At 45.5% G+C, this 21,790-nt stretch overlaps 1 protein-coding gene across 1 annotated transcript in view; it reads left to right on the forward strand.

Moving 5' to 3' along the window:
* The first annotated feature begins 1,342 nt into the window (after window positions 1-1,342).
* LOC135202478 (periodic tryptophan protein 1 homolog) overlaps window positions 1,343-21,790 on the forward strand; it is a 71,755-nt gene continuing 51,307 nt past the window's right edge. The window contains exons 1-3 of the mRNA XM_064231889.1: window positions 1,343-1,499; window positions 12,931-13,026; window positions 13,290-13,348. Of these exons, the coding sequence (XP_064087959.1) occupies window positions 12,940-13,026; window positions 13,290-13,348 (146 nt within the window). The 5' untranslated portion in view covers window positions 1,343-1,499; window positions 12,931-12,939. The remainder of the gene's footprint in view (window positions 1,500-12,930; window positions 13,027-13,289; window positions 13,349-21,790) is intronic.

A 21,790-nucleotide genomic window follows, 5' to 3' on the forward strand; every position in this document is an offset into this window, starting at 1 on the left:
AAGAAGAAAAAGAGGGAGACCAAGAAAAAGATGGAAGGACTGTGTGAGAGGAGACTTAAATGAGAAGGGAATTGATGAGGCAGAAGCACAAGATAGAAATAGATGGAAACGGCTCATCCGAAACGGCGACCCCATATAAAAATGGGAACAAGCTGGGAAGAAGAAGAAGAAGAAGACAGAGATTTTCGCCTAAAGCCAAACTACTTTCTATTTTCACTTGTCCTTCATCCAGGCAATCACTAGATATACATATAGCCACTGCTATTCTTGTCATTATTTCTATTCCTTTCTGTTTCTGCTCTGACAAAAGAGCTTGTCAATTTGAGAACAAAGCTTCGAGAAAAACCTTTAGGAATCGGATGGCAGGATAATGTTAGAAATGATGCCACAAGGGAAATTATGAAGTATCATATGTAAATGACCTAATGCTGAAAGGGAGATGGAGATATCTTGGACCTGTCCTTTACACAATCCCTGGGGAAATAGGACAAGGTAAGGTCATCGGGCATATTTAACAAATATAATTGGGTAAGGGTGTAAAATGTCAACCATATTCTTACTATCGGTAACTTACGTGATCACTGAAAAGCTAGAAGATGCCAAGGCTGAAATAGCAGAAGCCATGAAAATTCTTCTATTAAAACTGGGCAGTGGTGTCCCTAAATAAATAAAAAAATAACAAAAAAAAAGGACTTTAACGTAAAGATAGACAATATTCGAAGGGAGTGGTGCAATATAGATGACGTAGAAGACATATAACACATTAATAACCGAGTTGTATGTCAATACTCAAAGCACCAACGTATAAAACATACTGTATTTTATGGTCTGAAACCGAGGCTGCATTCAGCTACGCTACAGCAATAGGAAGGGGTTCTTCTCATAGATAACCCTGGACCAATAGGAAAACAAGATGACACTCTGGGCTATGCAAATTAAGCAAAAGTGAACGAATTAACGAAAATCAATTAAAAGAAATGATAAAAAAAGTGCACACAAATTCTTGGGAAAGAAAATTAAATTAAAATTAAACAATGAAAACCAACGGGGCATTTAAGATAAATATTAAGAAAAAAACCTGGTATGATAATTTAAAAAAAAAACAGTGCTGGTTAACAAGTTAAATATTTATATTACGAAGAGGTACATGCAAATTTAAAGCTTTTTATACTTTCTTAACCAGCATAAAACGGTATTTAAAACGATTTGAGTCATGCAACAGCCTTATCAGGAAGACAAAGAAGAACTAATAGCTAAGATCTTACTTTTCACAGATCTCTTTACAGAGGAAACTGAAAACGGGAGGGAATATATAAAAAACACTGAAAAGATAAAACTTAAAAAAGGTGAAATCAAAGGCAAATTAGAACCAATGGAGCCGTTTCATAGGAAGCACCCTCCCCTTACTACTACGACTACTACTGGCTCTAGAATAAGCCAGGCAGGCAATTTCACGTGTTTGCTATCTGCCATACCTATTTCCGACACCAATTCACGCTGTAAGTTGAAATTTATTGTGCAAATGAAGTTGGCTGATATAAGATTGTCATCTTACACGTAGTTGCACTGTCAGAATAACCAGCTGGCTGTAGGCTATCATGTTAGTGTACTTTTGCTACTAGCTAATACTTAAACTACCTAGCCTAGTATGGAGTAGACTTTCTAAAGCCACAGGTTCTACCTAGCTATGTTGAAGACCTATGTTATGCATAAATCTGTCCTATCTAGTGTTAAGGCTGTAGGTTAATTTTTGACAAATTAGGTACCTAGGGGAAACAACCGACTGTACTAGCTGATCCAGTTTTCACCGCGTGTGGATCCACCCTTCGAAAAAGTAATTTAACATGTCTTGACACTGGAGATGGGCACCAGTTACGAGTTGTTGGTGTTTAGAGCATGAGCTCGAGACCTCTACCTTCCTTTCGAAGTAAGTATTTTCTCCAAAGTTAGAAATTAAGGTTCATATGGCAAACTATTTTAAGATTAAGGTAGATCTAGGGTACTTATCCGTGGCGGTCTAGACTATGGCAGTTGCGGTTTTTCTATGCAGTTTTACCTACTGAACAAGAATTTTAAGTAATATTTATTTGGACGACTGTAATTAACCCCCCAGGGGCCAGTACTAAACACGACGAAATAGGTACATTGGACGCCCCAATCTCTAGTGGATGTCGTATCCGCGGTTACGTTCCTTGCAGTCCGTACAGACTGCTTCTGTAGAAATACCAAGATTAAACAGAGGTTAATGAAAGTAGCCATGCACAGTGCAAACATAGGTAGTACCTCCATGACGCTTTCAAAATTTTTACTTATAACACAATTTAGAAGATTGATGCCATCTCGGTGTTTGCAGAGTCACTTGTGTCAATAAACTTTCCATTCCATGTGCTAAATCCGCATACCACTTTTACCCATAGACGCTGGGGCACTTTCTTCACAACAGTCGTCAACAATGACACCAACGAGGCAGATCCAAGGAAACTACGATTTTTTGGTAGAAGAAGAAGAAGAAGAAGAAGCGTGCACTAGATAATTATTTAAATAAATAGTTAAATGACAGTATAAGGTCATGAATTGCATAAATTTTTTACATATTCATGATTATTAATTTAAAAATATTTGTTGTTGAAAAATTAAATAGATTCCTGACTCAAATATCAACAGTTTTGCAGTGAACAGTACCTACAGCGTTGTTCGCGCTTTTCTGTTGTTAAATTTGCCGTCGTCTGCTCGTATCTACTTTAGAAATAGGTATCTGTAATTTTAGGGGTTTAATTTGGTTGCAAAAAAGGGATAATAGACATGAATTAAATAAGCATTTTGAAGTAACAAAGGAAACTTAAACTAAATAATGAGTAAAGTAAACAATTAAGGGAAGAAAGCTTTGCACCTCATAAACCGTGTGGTCGTGTGCTGCCCGCAACTGTGTTTGTGGAGTGAGCGCTTAGGAACCAGGAACCGCAACGTAGTTAAAGTGCAATTTGGAGTGAATTAAGACCAAAACATGTATAATTACAATCAGATAAGCAATGTGGAGTTGTTCCGATACGTAATACAAACCCTCGGTCCCTTTAACAATAGGAAGTAGCTAGCGGCAGCTGGAACGGTCGTAAGCTTCCGAACAAGGGGAGAACGGTAGTTAACTGCTCCGATCGTCGCGCGCCGCGCGACTGGGAGGTAAACAAATCACTTTTGCTTTCGGCCGCGGGTGTGAAAGAGTGTTCGTCATCGCTCTCTGCCCGCTTCATCGTCGTATGCTTTGTTTATATTGTGTTTTCTACTAATGGTTTGTTTGACTTGAAAATGAAACTGTAAGTACACTGTTTTCATTTTCATTACTTAATTATGAAACCTTGAATTATGTCTCGGTGCCGAGGACGGGCGCGCTCGCGCCGAGTCATTGTATTGGGCGAAGGGGTGGGTGTAATTGAAAAATGTAAGTACTTTTTTCATTATATTTTTGCCCTGTGCGTTCGTTACCGAGAGTGTGATTGCGCTCGGCACGAACTTTTAAGTTTGTATAGAATGCAATGAAAGTGGATTCGCAATTGCAATATTCTTTTCATTTTCATTTATTGATTGCATGAATTTAATCTGGATCAATTTTCGTTCTTACCCGGGAATTGATCCTTACGATTTTTATGTGAAATGAAATCGCAAGTGCAGTATTCTGTTTCATTTTCATATATATTTTATGATAGCATCATATTATTGGATCAAGTTTCCGTTCTTACCCAATTGAATTGATCGGTTTTCTCCTTTAAGTTTCTATGAAGTGAATCGCAAGGGCAGTATTCTGTTTCATTTTCATATTACTTAATTTGCACTGCTGTGCGGGGGTGGGGGAAGCGAAGGTCTGCCAGGAAGTCGTCGGAAGCTCCCGCGACTCCCTTGGTAGCCGATTCTTCGTCTTCCTTCCTGCCCCCGCTCAGCTTCTTCATTGTATTTTGTATTTGGGGTCTTCCTTGCGTTCGGGTGGGGCATGTCTTCCCCCCGTGCGTGAGGGAACCCCTACTACTAATCTATCTATGTTACCGCAGGTGCTACATCCGTGGGAGACGACCTTGATGTAGATGTAGATCCTCACGAGGTTTTGTACTCGTTGTCGGGGGCGAGAGTGCTCCCGCAACGAGCCCTGTGTAACGTGTGATGCATTCGTCAGAGGCGCAGTGGGTGCTGTACGAGGACACAAGAAGTCATCGGAAAGTCCAGTGACTCCTTTGGTAACGGACGTCCAGTTGTACTCGGGGTCTTCCGTCCGCTCTGGGTGGGGTTCTCTCCCCCCAGGCGCGAGGAAGCCCCTCTAACTAACCCGACTGTTGCTTCCGCAGGTTTGCCATCAGCGAGGACGACCTGGAACAGGTGTGGGAGTCGCTGGGACTGCAGGGGTTTGATTCAGCGGTGGTGGCGGGGTCGGCAGTGGTCACTCATGATACGGTAACCACTACAACAACCACAATCTCGACACCAGCATATGAGATGTCACCGCACCTGGTGTACACACCACATGTCATGTCGGTAACACCACGGCTGCAATCCAGAACCAATTCCTGCCGTGCCAATCAGGACGGTGCCACCGCCACCTGGGTTCTTTGTATTGCCGACCCCGGACTGCCGCTGCCCAAAGAGTACCCCCCTGGACCTGCCGCCAGTGCCGAGGATGACGGTAGCGGCCGACAGGACGCCTGTCTCTCCTGTGGTACCTGCCGTGCCTGCCGTACCTGTTGCTGTCCCAGCCGCTCATCCCTTTCAGATCAGGTGCCTGCTGCTCATTCACTTTTCAGATGTTCCTGCTGTTCCTGGACCTGTTCCTGTTGTTCCTGCTGTTGGTGATGCTGTCACAGTCTCAGTCTTTCCGGACAGGTGCAGTCGGGCCCTGTTGCTTCGGCAACTGCCCCGGCTCCCTCCTGGATGGAAGACCTGACGCCTGTCCTGCGGAGCCTGCGAAGAAGAAGAGAAGAGGAAGAAGGTGTCGTCGTCGTCTTCGTCGTCTTCATTCGTTCGTCCGCTGCCTCTCCTTCCCCTTCGACTTCTAAGGCCAAACAGCCGAAGAAGAAGAAGGGTTGCCTCCTTCCCCCCTAAGAAGACTCCTTCGGGATCTTCTAAGGGCCCGGCTCGCTCAGGCGAGCTGGGGAGCTCTTCTGCTGGTCCTCCTGTTCCTTCGGGTTGGGGAACGGGCCCGTCGCTTCTTCTGCAAGAAGAAGTCGACGGGGACCAGAGGGCACCAGCCTCGCTGGTGCGTCCTCACCTGGTGCTAGCGGTCGGGTGCCGCTAAACCAGGTTTCCCTTTTTTGTCTCGGCCGCTTCTCGTTCGCGAGAAGCACCGAGTGGACGCTCTTCCAAGAAGACCGTCCAGCCAAAGTTTTGACGCCCGAGCTCGCTCGCCGTCAAGACAGCGGCGCGGAGCAGAAGACTGGCGAGAGTCGTGCACACAAACTCTCGCCAGGCCAGTGGACGCTCTCGCAGCGATCAACTGGCTGCCTCGGGCTAACGTGACGGTCGCGATCAGCCACGGGTTGAGGCGAGGAAGGCAGTCCCCGCGGCCGCCGGTACCAGCCACGGCTGGTACCAGCGACTTGACGCGCCGAGAGGAGGACTGCCTGGAGGTCTCGACGCGATACAGAGCCTAGCAGGTCCACCCGTCCGCCGCTCCCGATGGGACCGGGCGGAGACAGTGACCAGCGGCAGCTCGCTGACGCTAGAGATCGGTCTCGACGTTCTCAGCCGAGCCAATCGCCCCAGGCGAGCGGTAAGGCTAGGCCTGCTGCTCGACCGTCAACCGCGGGGCCGGGTTGACGATCAGCAGCAGCCCTCCACGCACGCTGGTCCTGCCAGCGAGCGAGGGGGGAGCGTCAGGTCTGCCTCTCCCATAACGGTTGAGGCGAGGAAGGGGTCCCCCCCCCGCGGCCGTCGGTACCAGCCACGGCTGGTACCAGCGGCTCGACGCGCGATCCGAGATGGACGCTCGCCGGTCTCACCGTGACAGCGAGCCTAGCAGGTCACCTGAAGCCGCTCCCATCGGGACCGGGCAGGAGACGGGAACCAGCAAACAGCCGCCTGACGCTAGAGATCAGCGTCGACGTTCTCAGCCAAGCCTCTCGCCTCAGGCGAGCGGCAAGGCTAGGCATGCTGCTCGATCGCCACCGCGGGTTGACGATCAGCAGCAGCCCTCCAAGCACGCTGGTCCTGCCAGCGAGCTAGGGGGGAGCGTCAGGTCTGCCCTCCTTGTACCTTCAACCTCCTCGGGCTACGCCGGGAGGAGCGAGGTACCTATGAGTGATCGCGAGAGGTGCGCCGCTCGCGACCCCGCTATGACGCCGTATGGACCAGGCACGTTCTAGGACCGACCGACCAGGACATACGCGCAATTAGCTGGAGGCGACCGTCAGGGGGTCTGCCGCTCTTCTCCTTCTGAAGGAGGAGTATCTAGGGATCTATTCTTGTTGGAGGGACTGGACGGTCCTACTCCGCAAGACGCGGTTACTCCCGAGATACAGAGGAATTTGCAGAAGTCATTAAGCTGATTCGTCAGCATAATGACCCTGCGGAAGGATTGCCGCTCCCACCAGCAGAGCCCACGTCTCTACTCGAGTCGTTTTGGGGCCCGAGAGGGAACCCAAACCGACGGTGGGTCTGCCGCGATCGGAGCTTGCCGATTCTGTCTCGAACCAGTGTCTCTCGTCTCCGGACAAGAAGGCTCTCTCAGTTCTGGCCGGTCGATCAAGCTACTTCCACCTCCTCTACTGCGACAGCGGCGTTTTCTACGTGTCTTCGGACACCGTATTTAAATACTCCTTTGGTCCTCCTGAGAGGTTTCGACCTCGACGAGGACTGGAATGAGTCGGAGGACGGTTCGGCTCTCTCCTGTCAGGTGTCGATCAGCCCCACCCAGACGACGTTCACAGTGGGCGGCAGACCCTTACCTACAGTGAGAGTTCGTAAACCCTCCGCGGGAAAACGTTTTCTCCTGACGATACGTTTTCCCAGACTCTGAGAGGCCATCGCCGCAAGGCGATGGCTGCTCCTACTCTTCTCCAACTGCTAGTTCCACTGGGAAGGGCGAGCGAGTATCCAATTCCTTCCCCATTCCCTCTCTTCCTTACGGCTACGAGGGGAAACGGGAAGATCCTACAGAGATTCTTTTGTAGGATACCCACGTTCGGGACCTGCGCTAAGGGGACCGGGGGGACCTTCGGGTCCTACCTGACGTGAGCCCGGTCGTTGAGGAGGAATCCTGCTCTATTCTCGATTTCTACGGGAATCGAGAGGACCACCAGCCGATATCGTTTGACGAATTCGGTGGGGGTTTCGCAGACTGCTTAGAATTCTACGGAATTTCTAGCGCATTCAGAGTGTTCGAGTTTTTACGATCTTCAAACACTTACGCGAGACCACGGTCCAAAGTGAGCGAGACGAGAATCCCCGATATGTTACACGATAATCGGGAACCTCGCCTATGCTCGAATTCCTGGAATTTCTAGCATTATGAAGAAGACTGCTGCTGAAAAGAAACTTATCTCACAGTAGGCGACCAACCTGGAATAGAGGAGATCGGACGGGAATATCCAGTTTGGCTTGAACTATCGTCTTAGTATTCTGTTCACCATTGAAGCTTTCCTTCGAGGAAGACTTCTCCTTCACTCTCTTTGATAGAGAACGAAGATGGTCGATCTCCAATCCTTATTTTGTTTTCTTGAAGGAAAGAATTTAGGATGGAGATCGTTGTTCAGAATCCTACAAATATACTACGTATATTAACCTCGCGACATGATTCTGCTAAGCAGTTGAATTGTCCGAGGGGTAGGCGCATATCCTAGTTATTCTACGGATTGCGACTTAGACGAGAAGTATTCTAATTGAACTGCAACTCGGGGTTGCCTGCAACCTCCCAGGAGTTTTCAGTTTCAATTTATATACTTATGGTTTTGTCACGACAACACCATTTCAACTTTTATATTTACCGAATTCGTTTCGCCTAAATATAATTGCCCGAGCATATCTTTTATGCTCGGTAGTTCTAGCCGAACGCATTCCTTCGTGGAATAATGGATTACCTGGCAACTCAGGATGACGAGTCAGCAGGCTCAACCACTGCGTATTGAACTGCCTGGTAGCAGCTCAGTATCAGCTGGGCCTCCGAGATTCACGGTCATGTATGTCTTCTCTCTCCCCTGCTTGATTGACTACCGAACCGTATTCTCTGCCTAACAATCATGGACTTAGGTCTCTGATTAACGGGGATTCTCGCAATAATGAAGGACCATCTACTGCGGTGACGCTAGATTCCATCGCCTTCGACATTGCGAGAATTTTCACAGAGATATCTCTTGGACTCTTTCATCTTTTCTTTGTTTTTACCCCGCTATTTCTTTTTTTTTCCGTTACCGCACGGTAACAGAAGTCTGTACAAGTCTCCCGCTGCATCGCACTGCGATAATGCGAATGATTTTGCAGACATCTGAGTTTGTCTTCAAAATATCTCGTATCTAGGTGTACAATTGTTCATTGTTCAACCCAGAATTACAAGATGTGTCAGAGACATCGCCTACTCTCCGACCTGACAGCTCTACCTCCAAATGTTCAGCCCATGAGAAGCAGTTCTTCAGGCGGCTTTCACCTGTGTTTTCATTACCGAAGAACGCCCCGCTTTTCATTGCAACTACGGACTTCTCACCGGACAGCAATGAAATAGCGGTTAGCGTTTTCAGTCATTTGTAAGCACAGGTTATGAATCTTGAGATCCTTCTCTCGATTCATATGTGAAGACGTAGGTTGCATTCAATATCTACCTTCGTCTTCAATGGTACATAGTGTTGTTTCTCCTTAGCTGAGATTCAACAAACATGAGATGTTTTACCTTCAGGGACCTCGGTCTCTAGAAGGTAATTGACTTTCGCCTGTTGGGTACATGCCTTAAGAGAATCATCACCTCGCTGTCCGGCATTGGTGACAAACAAATACATCATTTGTTTGGTCTCGCATAACCCTTTAAAGGCGAAGGTCACGTGACTTACTCGGATGCTTTTGACAACTTGCCATCCTACCGAACGCAGTCAGTCGGCAGCTGTCAGAGCGCCCAGAGTCAGTTACGAATTAGGCTGTTGACTTAGTTCGGTTGTTACACAGCAACCATGACTTCGTTTTAATAGCTTGTCACGTACCCATACCATTGACACCCACCATGGAGTGTCGGTGTCCTATCACTACCGAGAACTTCGCTGCATGGGGATAGGAGGATGCGAGAGACTCGTTGCTAACGGACAGACCAGTATGGGTACTGGACATCACCGAAGTAGAGAAGAGGGATAGGTCATGCGACTATTTCCTTCTTTTCCTCTGAGGAACTGCATGACTTCTCCTGCGAAGTCAGGCACCCAAGGGGATGGGGATCCGTGACGCTCGATTTCGTACCGAACTTCGTAGCGAAGACTCAAAACCCTTCGGATCCCTGACGATTGGTTGCGAGTCGGTTCACAATCCCCTCCCTAATGGACTTCACCGCCTTCGATGCGAAGGAAATGCTGCCGTTGTCCACAAGAACTTCTCCTTGGCGCAGGTACTGAAGCAGGGGTCTGGTCCAACCAGACCACATGCCCTTCCTTCTACCTTCGGGATATTGCCCACAGGTCCTTGGATCTTTTTCCTTGGGACCCTGGTGGCTGCTCAACACGTTGTGTAGCGAACCCAGACCCTCGCAGGCTGAACAGCATCGAGTCCTGGTGTGACCGTAAGAATGGATGGTGAATGAGAGTGTGACTGGCTCCTCTTCCCATCTTTTTCTTCCCCTCTACCTGTTTGGTTAGAGGGACACGGTCGTCACCCTGCTGGATAAGGACAAGATGCAGGTGAGCTACTCAACAGAGCCCCATCCTATCCCTTTCACTAGGGATAGGAGCGTATATCCACCACTTCCTCCAACAAGGGGGAGGAAGTGGATGCCAGCTTGAGACAACCCATACTTTATGTTGCCTCTTGCAAACAGGAACAAGTTCTTGATTGCTGGTACGAAGAGATCGCTTGCCTCTCTCTTAGTACTCGGCCCAGAGGTCTGACCATTGATCCTGCGGTGCACACCCCGATCAATCGGACAGAGGCTTGGATCCCTCCCTCGCTCTTACGACCAGGGAGGCATTCCAGGGATGGACGAACACCAGTCTGTTCATCAAAGACTCAGATTCCTCCCACCAAGAAGTGAGTCTTCCTATTGTTAAAGGACCGAGGGTTTGTATTACGTATCGAACAAATGACAATTTGTCGAAAATGCATTTTTCCTAACTATACAAACCTGAGGTCCTTTAACATAAAGTCCCTCTCATGCCACCCTCACTCTGCGTATTTTGCATGGGCCAAAAGCAAAAGTGATTTGTTTACCTCCCAGTCGCCGGCGCGCGACGATCGGACAAGCAGTTAACTACCGTTCTCCCCTTGTTCGAAGCTTACGACCGTTTCCAGCTGCCGCTAGCTACTTCCTATTGTTAAAGGACCTCAGGTTTGTATAGTTAGGAAAAAATGGCAATTTTCGACAAATTGTCATTTTCAGTTGTGATGGCAGTAAAAATAAAATCACTGATTACAAGGTAAAATTTACCCCGTGAATAAGAAGTTTCATACTTTCACTAATATAAGCAACAAAATGTTGTTTTATTGTGCTGATTACAACTACAATCTTGAGTAAGATCAATAAACGTTACATATATATGCTAACATTGTCCAAATGAGTGCTGGGAAGGCTGGGAAAGATGTTGGATCCTTGGCGGTTACGAACGGCACCTCAGTCGGTGGATGCCATATTGGATTTAAAAACTGCCTTGAAAACCTATTTTACGAAGACCTCACAGGCCTATTTTAGTTTGTATGGCGCTTTCATATATCACATTATGTTACATAAACTTCAATCTTTTGAATGGTATGCTTAAAGAAGTAATTGTATTCTAGTTTCACCAATTGAATATCGAGTGAATAAGGCTGATCCACGCGATGACAATGGATCCACTGCAGTGTTTCCCCCTACAGTATTCTAAGTCAAGAGAACTGAATACCTACCTAGTGCCAACAAACTAAGGATTTGCCAACTGACTACCTAGCCTAAGTAACGATCGATGTATGTTCAAAACGCAGATGTTACAAAGTAGTGCATAGCCTATTACTAGCCTAGGGGTAGTTTGTATATCCGTGGTATGCAGTTACAGCTCCTATCTAAGTATCCAGTTGATCTTAACCCTGAGGCCAGTGCTCACAGCGAAACCATACCTCTTGCCAGAACAAATGAGCTTGCCAAGAATAACTAAATATACGGATAAGGCTTGAAGCACCATTCCTCTATGTTCTTACTGACAGCACACGTTAAGAAACTTTTCCCCTTGAAAATCCGCCGTATGCGGATATTTTTTCCTTTGAAAATTGGCTGTCCGTGGATATTCACTTGCTCCTAGCCTAGTTCATTCAATCTTGAATGGAGGTAAGGTTAATCATTTAAAGATCTCCTAAGACTGAAAGCAGCTCAAATGAGGTATTTGAGCTAATTATAATGGCAGGGATGCATCTCCCTAATGGTTAACAACTAACATACTTAACCTAGACTAGATACTGTTAGTATATTTTGCAGTGTTTCACTGCTTTTATTATGACAATGGGAGCAGATGCAGAGTAGAAGGACAGGGATTAGCGTGAGAAATCCACCCGGGAAAATGGGCCGAACGCATATCCTCCATGTCCTGACTGAACCAGAACTTATTTTCCTAACCAGACTTAGGGCGCTGTACCCTGACCTGGCTTGGAGGGGGAGGAGAAGACTTTGGACCCCCCTGCAACCCCCCAACCCCCCCCCCCCCCCCCAAGTAACACTGAATACCAGAAACAGATTAGTGGAATTAAAATTCCGTTCAGATATGTGGTCTGGCACTGGCTGTGACCTAACCAAAATAAGCTTGACCCAATCATTTCAGTGTTGTGCCCCCAACTTAACCAGAACTTACCTTCCTAGCCTGACTTAGGATGCTGTGCCCTGACCTGGCCAGGCCAGAATACCCCCAAGTAATACTTAATGTCAAGCACATGGACTGGCCTAGCCTACCCATATGTGGTAGTAAGTTCAAATCCTTGAATTTCAATATACTAATTTATCAAAAATAACAAATAAACTGCTTATCTTAATGGAAATTGTTTTCTAGTCTTCTTCGGGTGTTAGGGGTTTGATCATGGGAGTGCTAGAACCAGGTTGTATACTGTATTTGGTTGTTGGAACAGTAGGCCCAAAATGCACTTGGGAGGCAATGTTTAATGTTTAGAGCAAGTGGACATGTTATGCTATTTCAAGAAACAGCAGAATGTTACACTAAACACCTTTCTTATAGGACTGCTTCTACAGCATCAAATTTGTCATGTTCCAACAGTAAACAAACATTCACATCAAGTGCTTCCACTTTGGAAGATGGAATGGGAAACAGCTGTGTATGGATCAGATTGCAGGTAAATAACCTAGGTCAACTGGGTTTAAATTACCAGAAACCTGAATTTGGGGTAGTCTGGGCAACACACAACGGTCAAGTTAAGAACTACGGGATAGAGATGCTATGTGACACCATTCAGCGTGGAAAAATTTGTCAGTTGGCAAATTGACAAAAATAACTGGGTCTTCGTAATCATATACTGTTTGACGCCACCCATTTGTTGTGATGTCACAGCACAATTATGCATGTTTAGTATATCTACAGAGAATTGCTTTTTATGTAGTGGATGTAATGCTAATAAGTAATGATTCCATGTGCTACATGTGTAATCTGTTATCATGATATCATTAGATAATGTTCTTGCAGATTAATCCTTACTCATATACTAACTATATTCCATTTAAGTGAAAAGATTTTTTCACTTAAACATATATGCTTCGTGGGTTATCTGAACTAGATGCTAACTGTTTAAAATTTTCAGATTGATAAAATGGATGGACCACCTCAAGAAAATTTAAACTTCATCACATGTGCTGTTTGGGTGCCTCATGGCATAGCTAAAACCAACCCAGAGAAGGTATGGCTTTTTCTGTTTTAATTAGACAGCATAAAAACTTGTTTGAGGCAGTCATGATGTTATGTAAACTGAAGTTTTGTCGAACCATTACTGCATATGACTTTCTTTGGTTCCATGCTGTTGAAATACTGTAATGATTATGAAATGGATATATTGGATTTATACTGCCCAGTTATTTCTATTAATTCATGTCTGACTATGTCCTCATTGCATACAGATGAACTTCTATTCCCCTATCAGATTTGTATTTTTAATTGTTCCAGGTTGAAATTTCAAAGGAAGATCTTGCAAGAATTATCAGTGAAACAAAGGATGAAGTGGAGTGAGTATTCTTGTGCATTGAATTTAAGGTTAAGGTTTGGAATAGGGGTGTTCTCTGAAACTGTAGAGAAAATGTTTATTATGACTACCTCATATTTATGTGAAATGACATATAAATAGGTCTATAAACAGGTCAGTAGTATTTACAATTAATTATATTATTTGTAAGTCATGTATGCTTCTTTAAGTTTTTTAAAATTGTGCATGGACAGCTTTTAGCTGATGTAGACTTTCTGTACAGTAAGTTCCAGAAGTGAAGTGACAAATTTCAGAAATGTTCATGCATCTTTAGAAACTCTGGTGTTGCCAGTTAGTATATTGTATTCCACTTATTGTCATCCTCTTTATCGGATAATACATATCAGTAATTAACTGTAGAAGCACAGAAAGTATTTCCCCAGTGAATGATCAATGTTATTCAATAGTAATTGTTTATTAAAAGAAACAAAAAAAATCTCCATAGAAACATCTGCGGCTCTCAATGTGTGATATCAAGTCTTCACCATAGAGTGGCAGCAGGAACCGAGTGCATAAGCATTGGCCTAATATGAGTAGCCCAGAACCAGAAGGTGCTAAGCGCCACCCCTACCAAAACCGAGATTATCACAAAAAACGGTCCATCATAGGCACAAAAGTTTTTCTCAATTTGGATTTGGTGCTTTCTGGGTCTGCAATATGGTCGAAAATCCCTCAGAAGTCAATGCAAGTTTCGCCTGAAAAATTTGTAGCGTACGTTGGCTAAATTCTTAGAACCAGGTGTCATCTTGCACAGTCCAGAATCCCCGGGAAAGCAGTAACCAATCACAGTGCTTCGACAATGAGTGGGTAGGCGCCTCAGCCAATCATAGCACAATACGCTTTCCTGAGCCAATCAGCGCACACGAAGCATAGCGTCACGGGATGCGGCAGAATGTAAACAAAACTTACGCGTTTCAGCAGGTCCGTGTGTTTTGTCAATATACACTTGTGGATTTATCCTTTTTTACGCTATTTTACAGCGTTTCTTCAGTGCTTTCGTGACAATGGCTAATATTATGATTCGTCATCATCTACTAGTGAACATGAGTGTGATATTGCAGTGCGTGGTCCTTCTCAAGGTCGTAAAAGAGTGCGTAATGTTGCTGTGGTGAGTGTTAAATAAAATTTTTTTATTATTATTATTAATGATAATCATTACTGTTGTTTTTTTTTTTTACATTATTTTGAACTATTTTTGAGTGCTTTTACATTAATATTGTGGTTGGTTTTTATTATTTTTTATGTTTGTATGTATTGGTATTTTTGGGGTATTTTTCGGTATTTTCCTATAAACTTTGATATTAATACTGATTTTGAGCTTTTTTCTATGTATTTACATAAGTTGGAACCATTTTATGATGTATTTCCATTGATATTGTTGTTGTTTATTATTTATGTTCGTATGTATTTTTGGTATTTTTCAGAATTTTTTCGGCATTTTCCCGGTATTTTCCAATAAACATGGACATTAATAATGATTATGAAATGTTTTATGTGTCTTTACATGATTTACAACTGTTTTATGATGGATTTCCATTGATATTGTTGTTGTTTTTTATCATTTTTCATATTTGTCTGTATTTTTGGTATTTTCCTAAAAACTTACAAATCTGACACTTACACACTAAAAAACTATGGTATTTAGCTTTAAAATGGAACAAACCCCATGGTAATACCTATTATAGTTACCGAGCTACGATATTTTAACTTTAACTCGCAATTACTCGATTTTTAAAAAACGACTCTTAGCACCTTCTGGTTCTGGGCACCTCATATGTTTTGTAAATTAACTTTCTACTTTTACAGTGTTATATCAAAAGTTATTATGATTTCTTTTGATAAAGCACAAAGAAGTTTAGTTTTTGATTAAATGAAATATAAATAAGACACAAGTTGGTGTGAAAAAAAAAAAAAAAAACAAAAAAAAAAAAAAAACCCAAATCCAATTTATGTGGGCTTTTAGCATTGCGGAGATTTTCCCTTTATATTCTGTTGATACTTGCATGGTTTTATGCATCTTCGCTAAAATAATTGATAATACACTATGATATTAAATATTTGTTTCCACATTGCTGGAAATATACATTGGTAATGTTGGTAATCCTGTGTTGAATGAAAATTTCAAATTGTTTCGTTCCTATAGTTGGAAGTAATTACTATACTTTAAAATAATTACTATTAACATAATTTTTTCATATGATTGTTATCAATCTAATAAAAGGAGCCCATAAAAACACCAAAATATAGAGAGAAAAGTACTATATTTCAGAGACTGCTGTCTCCCTCTTCAGGTAGATGAATGAGAAAAGTTTACTTTGGTGTTTTTATGGGGTCCTTTTATTAAATGGATTCTGTTGTAACAGAAAATTTTTACCAGTCATTGTTATTAATATATAGATTTGATATTTGTGCACCATATGTTAGCTTTATTTTGCTTGATAAAGCTTTCACTGTAGAAATAAAATAAGTTTTTAGTGAATTTCAAACAAATTCCTCTGAAATTTGTCACTTCACTTCTGGAACTTACTGTACAACAGATGAACTTACATTACTGTACTTAGCACATTTTACAGTGGGAAGTACAGTAACTGAATGGTTTAACTACTGAAGACAGCTTGATTACCTGGTATTTCCTGTTCACCCAAATTACTTGATTGAAGTCTGTTTTTAGTATGAAACCTATGCAGACTGTTAATTAATCCTGAAGTAAAAGAAAATTTTTTTTAATTAATCCTGAAGTAAAAGAAAAATTTAGAGCAAGTTTACTTTCAAGAAACCTTCTGCATTGCTATTACCCCCATGTTTGTTCATGCAACTTACCTGTCAGATATATAATATAGCTGATAATTTCCGACACCGACAGAATTTAAAACTTACGACACACGTAGTGGGAGTCAGGTGGTTAGTACCCATTCCCGCCGCTGGGAGGCGGGTATCAGGAATCATTCCCATTTTCTATTCATAATTTTTCTGTCGCCGGTGTTGTGAACATCTGTTTACAGCACCTCCGTCTGGATTTGAAACTTTTTGCTACTTGAGTATCCCTTTTGGTTCTTTTTTTTTTTGATTAATTGATTGGATCGGTGGCTAGGCACACGTTTATTAGTGGATTGATTTGATTTTGGTTTGGACTTTTTCTTGGAATAATATGTCAGGGTCTAGTACAGCTAGCGCTAGGTTCTGCTCTAGAACTGATTGTAGAGGTAGGCTACTGAAAGCTTCAGTAGACCCACATACGGTATGTAAGAGTTCGCAGGAGCATGAATGTGTGTATGAAAGCCGTTGCAAGGAGTGCGAAAGACTAACAGATTCTGAGTGGAAGGCGTATGAGGACCTATCTTAGGAAACTTGAAAAGGATAGGTTAAGGAGGTCTTCCTCCAGGAGTGTTTCAGGCGTGCAAGAAATTAATGTTTCTCCTGTTAACCCTCCTTCTGTTAATGCTCCTAACCCTGTAGTTTTGCCTCCGGGCCCTGAAGCAGTGTCTGTAGAGAGTAATACTTTATCCTTGATATTGGAGTCGATTCGTAATCTAGAATCAAAAGTGTTGGCTCTTGAGAGCAAAAGTGACGTGCAAAAGTGCAGTGATACCCCCTTGTGTAGTGGAGGGTGCGTCAGATCGGCCTCGTTTCGCCTCTAGGCCTGGACCTCTGCTTGACTCCCAGGACCTGGGGAGGGAGCATGTCGAAAACCGAAGGAGGGTTACAAGGAACCCCCACCGATCTGACGTGCCTTCGGCAGTTACTGATGAAAATCCCCAGACTGCCAGGGAGCGTGCGCGTGCACGTCTCCTCAAGGAGTGTTTTTCGTCATCGGAGGCTTCATCCCCACGTAAAGGGTGGAGTTCTCAAGGTGCTTCACGTCGCTGAAAAGGACGGCGCGTAATGTTGACGCTTCACGTCCTAGTTCTCTTCTCCGCTTTTGCGATCTTCGCCTGACAGTGCGTTCGCTGCTTTTCCGCCGCAGAAAAGGCGTAGAGAGTCTTCGGACTTGGATTCAGTTAGCTCGTGCGAGCGATACAGTCGCTCCAGAGCTCGGGAAGAGGCCGTACCTGGGAGGAGGAGGGGGGCGTCCCCTCGCCGCTCTCCTGCTCACAGGATCAGTCCCTCCCCGGAGCAGGAGGATTCGCCTAACAAGAGGATGATTCAGTCACTGCAGCAGCAACTTCAGGACGCTCTTGCTGCTAGAGAGTCTCTTCCGCGTCGTAGGAAGGATGAGAAGCTTCCTGTGAAGAAGTCAAGACCCGCTCTTTCTCCTCGCTCGCTCTTTCTTCGTTCGAGTCTCCCTCTAGAGTTCGTTCTGCTCCCCAGCAGCTCTCTAGAGGAGGTGAGAAGTTCGCTTCTTGCTCTCAGGATGAAATATCTCCCGCTCGCAAGTCTTCGTATGTTCGCAAGCGAGTGATGGACGCTGAGCGCGCTTCTGTGCAAGTGGAGCGCGCTTCAGGTGCCGCCAAACGCGCACCTGTTGTTGATAAACGTGCAACCAGTGAGCGGCAGCCGCCTCGCTGACTGACGCTCGGCGCGCACCAGTGGAAGCCAAGCGTGCACTAGTGGACGCTCGGTGCGCGCCACGTGGACGCCAAGCGTGTGGTTGGTAGATGTCGAGCGCGCACCTGTCGGCGCCAAACGTGCGGATTCGGACGCCAACCTTTGCGCGCTGGTAGGACACCAGTTCCTCACCGATGCAAGTTCAGGTGGATGAAGGAACCCGTTCCTGTTCGTCAGTTTTCTCAGAGTTTCCTCCTACTTCTCCAGTTTCTGAGGAAGGAGTTAGCGATGATTAGTAGAAGCAGAGGAAGAACAGCAAACAGCTACTGTCTCATCGGACTATAAAGTTTTGATGCGTCTGCTACAGTTTGAGTTCGAGAAACTTTTCAACCGGAAGCCCCTCGTACTCCTCCTTCTCAATTTTCTTCTTTTAAGGCAACGAAGGCATCGGGGTTCATTAAAATGAAGAAGTCGCTTTCCACGAAGCAAGCGTTCCGGAAAGTCCATGAGTGGATGGAGAAGAGGAAAGCGTTCAGGAAAGTCCTCTTTAGCTTACCGCCTTCAAGACTCTGCGGTAAAGGAGGCATGTGGTATGAGACAGGAGAGGACATAGGCGTTGAAACTACCAGCCTCTGCTCAAGGTGACTTTGGGAGCATCGTAGACGCCTCCAGAAGAGCCCTTCTGTCTTCATCAAAAGTCACTTGGACCCATAACCGAGTTCGACTTTTCCCTAAAAGGCCTCTTCAGGACTCTAGAGGTCTTCAACTTTCTTGACTGGTGTCTGGGAGTTTTAGACGCCAGGTCAAGGAGTTCTGATACTATTAGTCTGGGGGAGCTGTCCAGCGTTAACTTTCTTGTATGGATCAAGGCCGTCAGGGATGGTTCTGAGGAGTTGGCTACGCACTTTAGCTCAGGGGATTCTCAAGAAGAGAGCGCTCTTTTGTAACTTCACGGCCAAATCCGTCTCTCCAACGCAAAAGGCGGACTTGCTTTTCGCTCCTTTCTCAGACCATCTCTTCCCCCAGGCTATGGTTAAGGACATAGCTTCAAGCCTTCAGGAAAAGGCAACGCAAGATCTTCTGGCTCAGTCTTCTAGAAGGCCAGCAGCTGCTTCATCTTCTGGAGCTTCGTTTGCCAAGAAATCGAAGCCCCTTTCGCTGCGGACCTTCCTCGAAAGCAGCCTCCGAGGAAGAGGCTCTTCCAGAGGAAAAACCCTGCTCCGTCAAAGAGTAGGAAGTGATTCGGAAGTCCTTCAGACGCCGGTAGGAGCCAGGCTTCTTCGATTCGCGAGAGCCTGGGAAGAGAGAGATGCCGACCCTTGGTCGCTGGATGTCGTGAGGAAAGGGTACAGGATCCCGTTCTTGAAGTCGCCCCACCGCTATCCTCAACACCAAAGGATTTGTCTCCCTCTTATCGAGGAGAGAAGCAGAAAGAAAGTGCTTTTCGATCTGCTGGAACAAATGATCGAGAAGCAAGCGGTAGAAACAGGTCTTCGACCTGGAATCACCAGGGTTTTACAACCGCCTGTCCTGGTGCCGAAACATTCGGGGGGGGTGGCGACCCGTCCTCGATGTCAGCAGCCTAAATCTCTTTGTGATAAAGAAGAAATCAAGATGGAGACGACTCAATCGGTGCTGTCAGCTTTGAGACCAGGGGATTGGATGGTCTCACTAGACCTCCAAGACGCGTATTTTCACACGTCCCCATCCATCCCCAATCAAGGAAATACCTGCGATTTGTCTGAAGGGGAAGGTATTCCAATTCAGGGCACTTTGCTTCGGTCTGACCACAGCGCCGATGGTTTTCACCATTCTAATGAAGAACGTGGCAAGGCCTGCTTCATTTGGAGAATATACGGATCTCTCTCTACCTAGACGACTGGCTTATTCGAGCTTCATCGCGGGAACGTGTCTGAGGACCTGCACACCGACCATGACTTAGCAAAGTCCCTGGGGCTTCTGGTAAACCTCGAAAAGTCGCATTTGACTCCGTCTCAATCTTTAGTCTATCTGGGGATTCAGATGGACTCAGTGGCTTTTCGGCTTTTTCCGTCCCCAGGGGCGACAACTTCAATGCTTGGAGAAAAGTGGCGACCTTTCTTTTGGGGAAGGGGAAGGGAAACATGCTCGGTGAGGGAATGGATGAGTTTGCTGGGACCATTTCCTCACTGGAGAAGTTTGTTTCTCTGGGAAGGCTCCACCTCAGACCTCTTCAATTCTTCCTAGCCAACAGTTGGAAGAACAAGCAAGATCTGGAGGCGATCTTGTGTTTAACGAGAGAGGTGAAGGATCACCTAAGTTGGTGGTCAGATCCTCGGAAGCTCGCGGAAGGGCTCTCCCTCAAACTTCGGAACCCCGACCTAGTAGGGTGGTTTTTGCTCCGACGGCGGTCGTCCACACGGGTTGGGGGAGCAACACTAGGAGGGGAAAGAAGTGTTTCGGGCCACCATGGATGAGGGGAAAAATCAGGTGTCCTGGCACATCAAATCTGAAAGAGCTGTCAGCCAGATTTACTGGCTCTCAGGTTTCCAGGAAGAAGTATCGGCAAAGTCGTTCAGATCAATCGGACAACACCACAGCGCTGGCATACCTAAGAAATCAAGGGGGAACTCACTCGCCTTCTCTGTTTGCCATCCGCAAAGGAACTCCTTTTGTGGGCAAAAGCGCAAGAAGTCACGATCCTGACAGGTTCGTGTCAGGAGTACAGAATGTTCGGGCGGACCTTCTCAGTCGGCGAGGACAGCTGTTGCCGACAGAGTGGACCCTTCACCAAGAGGTTTGCCAGTCGCTGTGGAACCTGTGGGGCTGTCCACAGGTGGATTGTCTTCGCAACGGTCCAGGACGAGAAAGACTTCAACTCTATTGCTCCCCAGTTCTGGACCCGGGAGCAGTCGCAGTAGACGCCCTACTTTTGGAGTTGGTCGGGGCCTGGACATATACGCTTTTCCCCCGCTCAAGATCCTCGGGGAAGTGATGAGGAAAGTTTGCGGCATCGGAAGGAGCGAGGATGACACTCATCGCCCCTTCTGGCCGGCAGCCGACTGGTTCACAGAGGTGATGTCCTTCCTGGTAGACTTTCCGAGGACTCTACCCTTAAGGAAAGATCTACTCAGACAGCCCCACTTCGAGAGGTAACCACAAAAAACCTCCCGCTCTGAGTCTGACTGCGTTCAGACTATCAAGAAGTTGGCCAGAGCGAGGGGTTTTTCAAGACCTGTGGCGAAGGCGATTGCCACCGCAAGGAGGCCCTCCTCGATCGCTATGTACCAATCGAAGTGGGCTGTCTTCAGATCCTGGTGCAGGAAGAAGGGCATTCCTTCCTCCACAACCTCTGTGAGCCAGATAGCTGACTTCCTTCTTCATCTGAGAGAAGAAGTGAAGTTGGCTGTTCCACTATTAAAGGCTACAGGAGCGTGCTTTTCTGTAGTCTTTAGACACAGAGGACTCGATTTGTCTAATAATAGGGACATTCATGATCTCATTAGATCGTTCGAGACTAGGAAGGTAGTCCAGCCTAAAGTACCCTCGTGGAACTTGGATGTGGTACTCAAATATTTGATGTCGAGTAACTTCGAACCGCTTCATTCAGTTTCTATCAGGAATCTGACAGAACAAAAACGATCTTGTTTTTTTTTTTTTTTTTTTTTTTTTTTTCCCCTTTAAAAAAAAAAACCGCTCTTGGCGGACGGCGAAGAGGGTTAGCGAAATTCAGGCCATTAGCAAGCAGATGGCTTTTCAGAAAGTAGTGCGGTGTGTTCTTTAAGTCCCATGTTCTTAGCAAAGAACGAGAATCCTTCCAACCCGTGGCCGAGGTCCTCCTTTGAAATCAAAGGGTTGGCAGATATAGTTGGAAACGAACGTGAGAGATTCCTGTGTCCTGTCAGGGCTCTAAAGTTCTATCTGCAGAGAACCTAAAGCTTGCAGAGGTTCACTCGGACAA

The sequence above is a fragment of the Macrobrachium nipponense genome, chromosome 30 (genome assembly GCF_015104395.2).
Source record: "Macrobrachium nipponense isolate FS-2020 chromosome 30, ASM1510439v2, whole genome shotgun sequence".
Taxonomy (NCBI): domain Eukaryota; kingdom Metazoa; phylum Arthropoda; class Malacostraca; order Decapoda; family Palaemonidae; genus Macrobrachium; species Macrobrachium nipponense.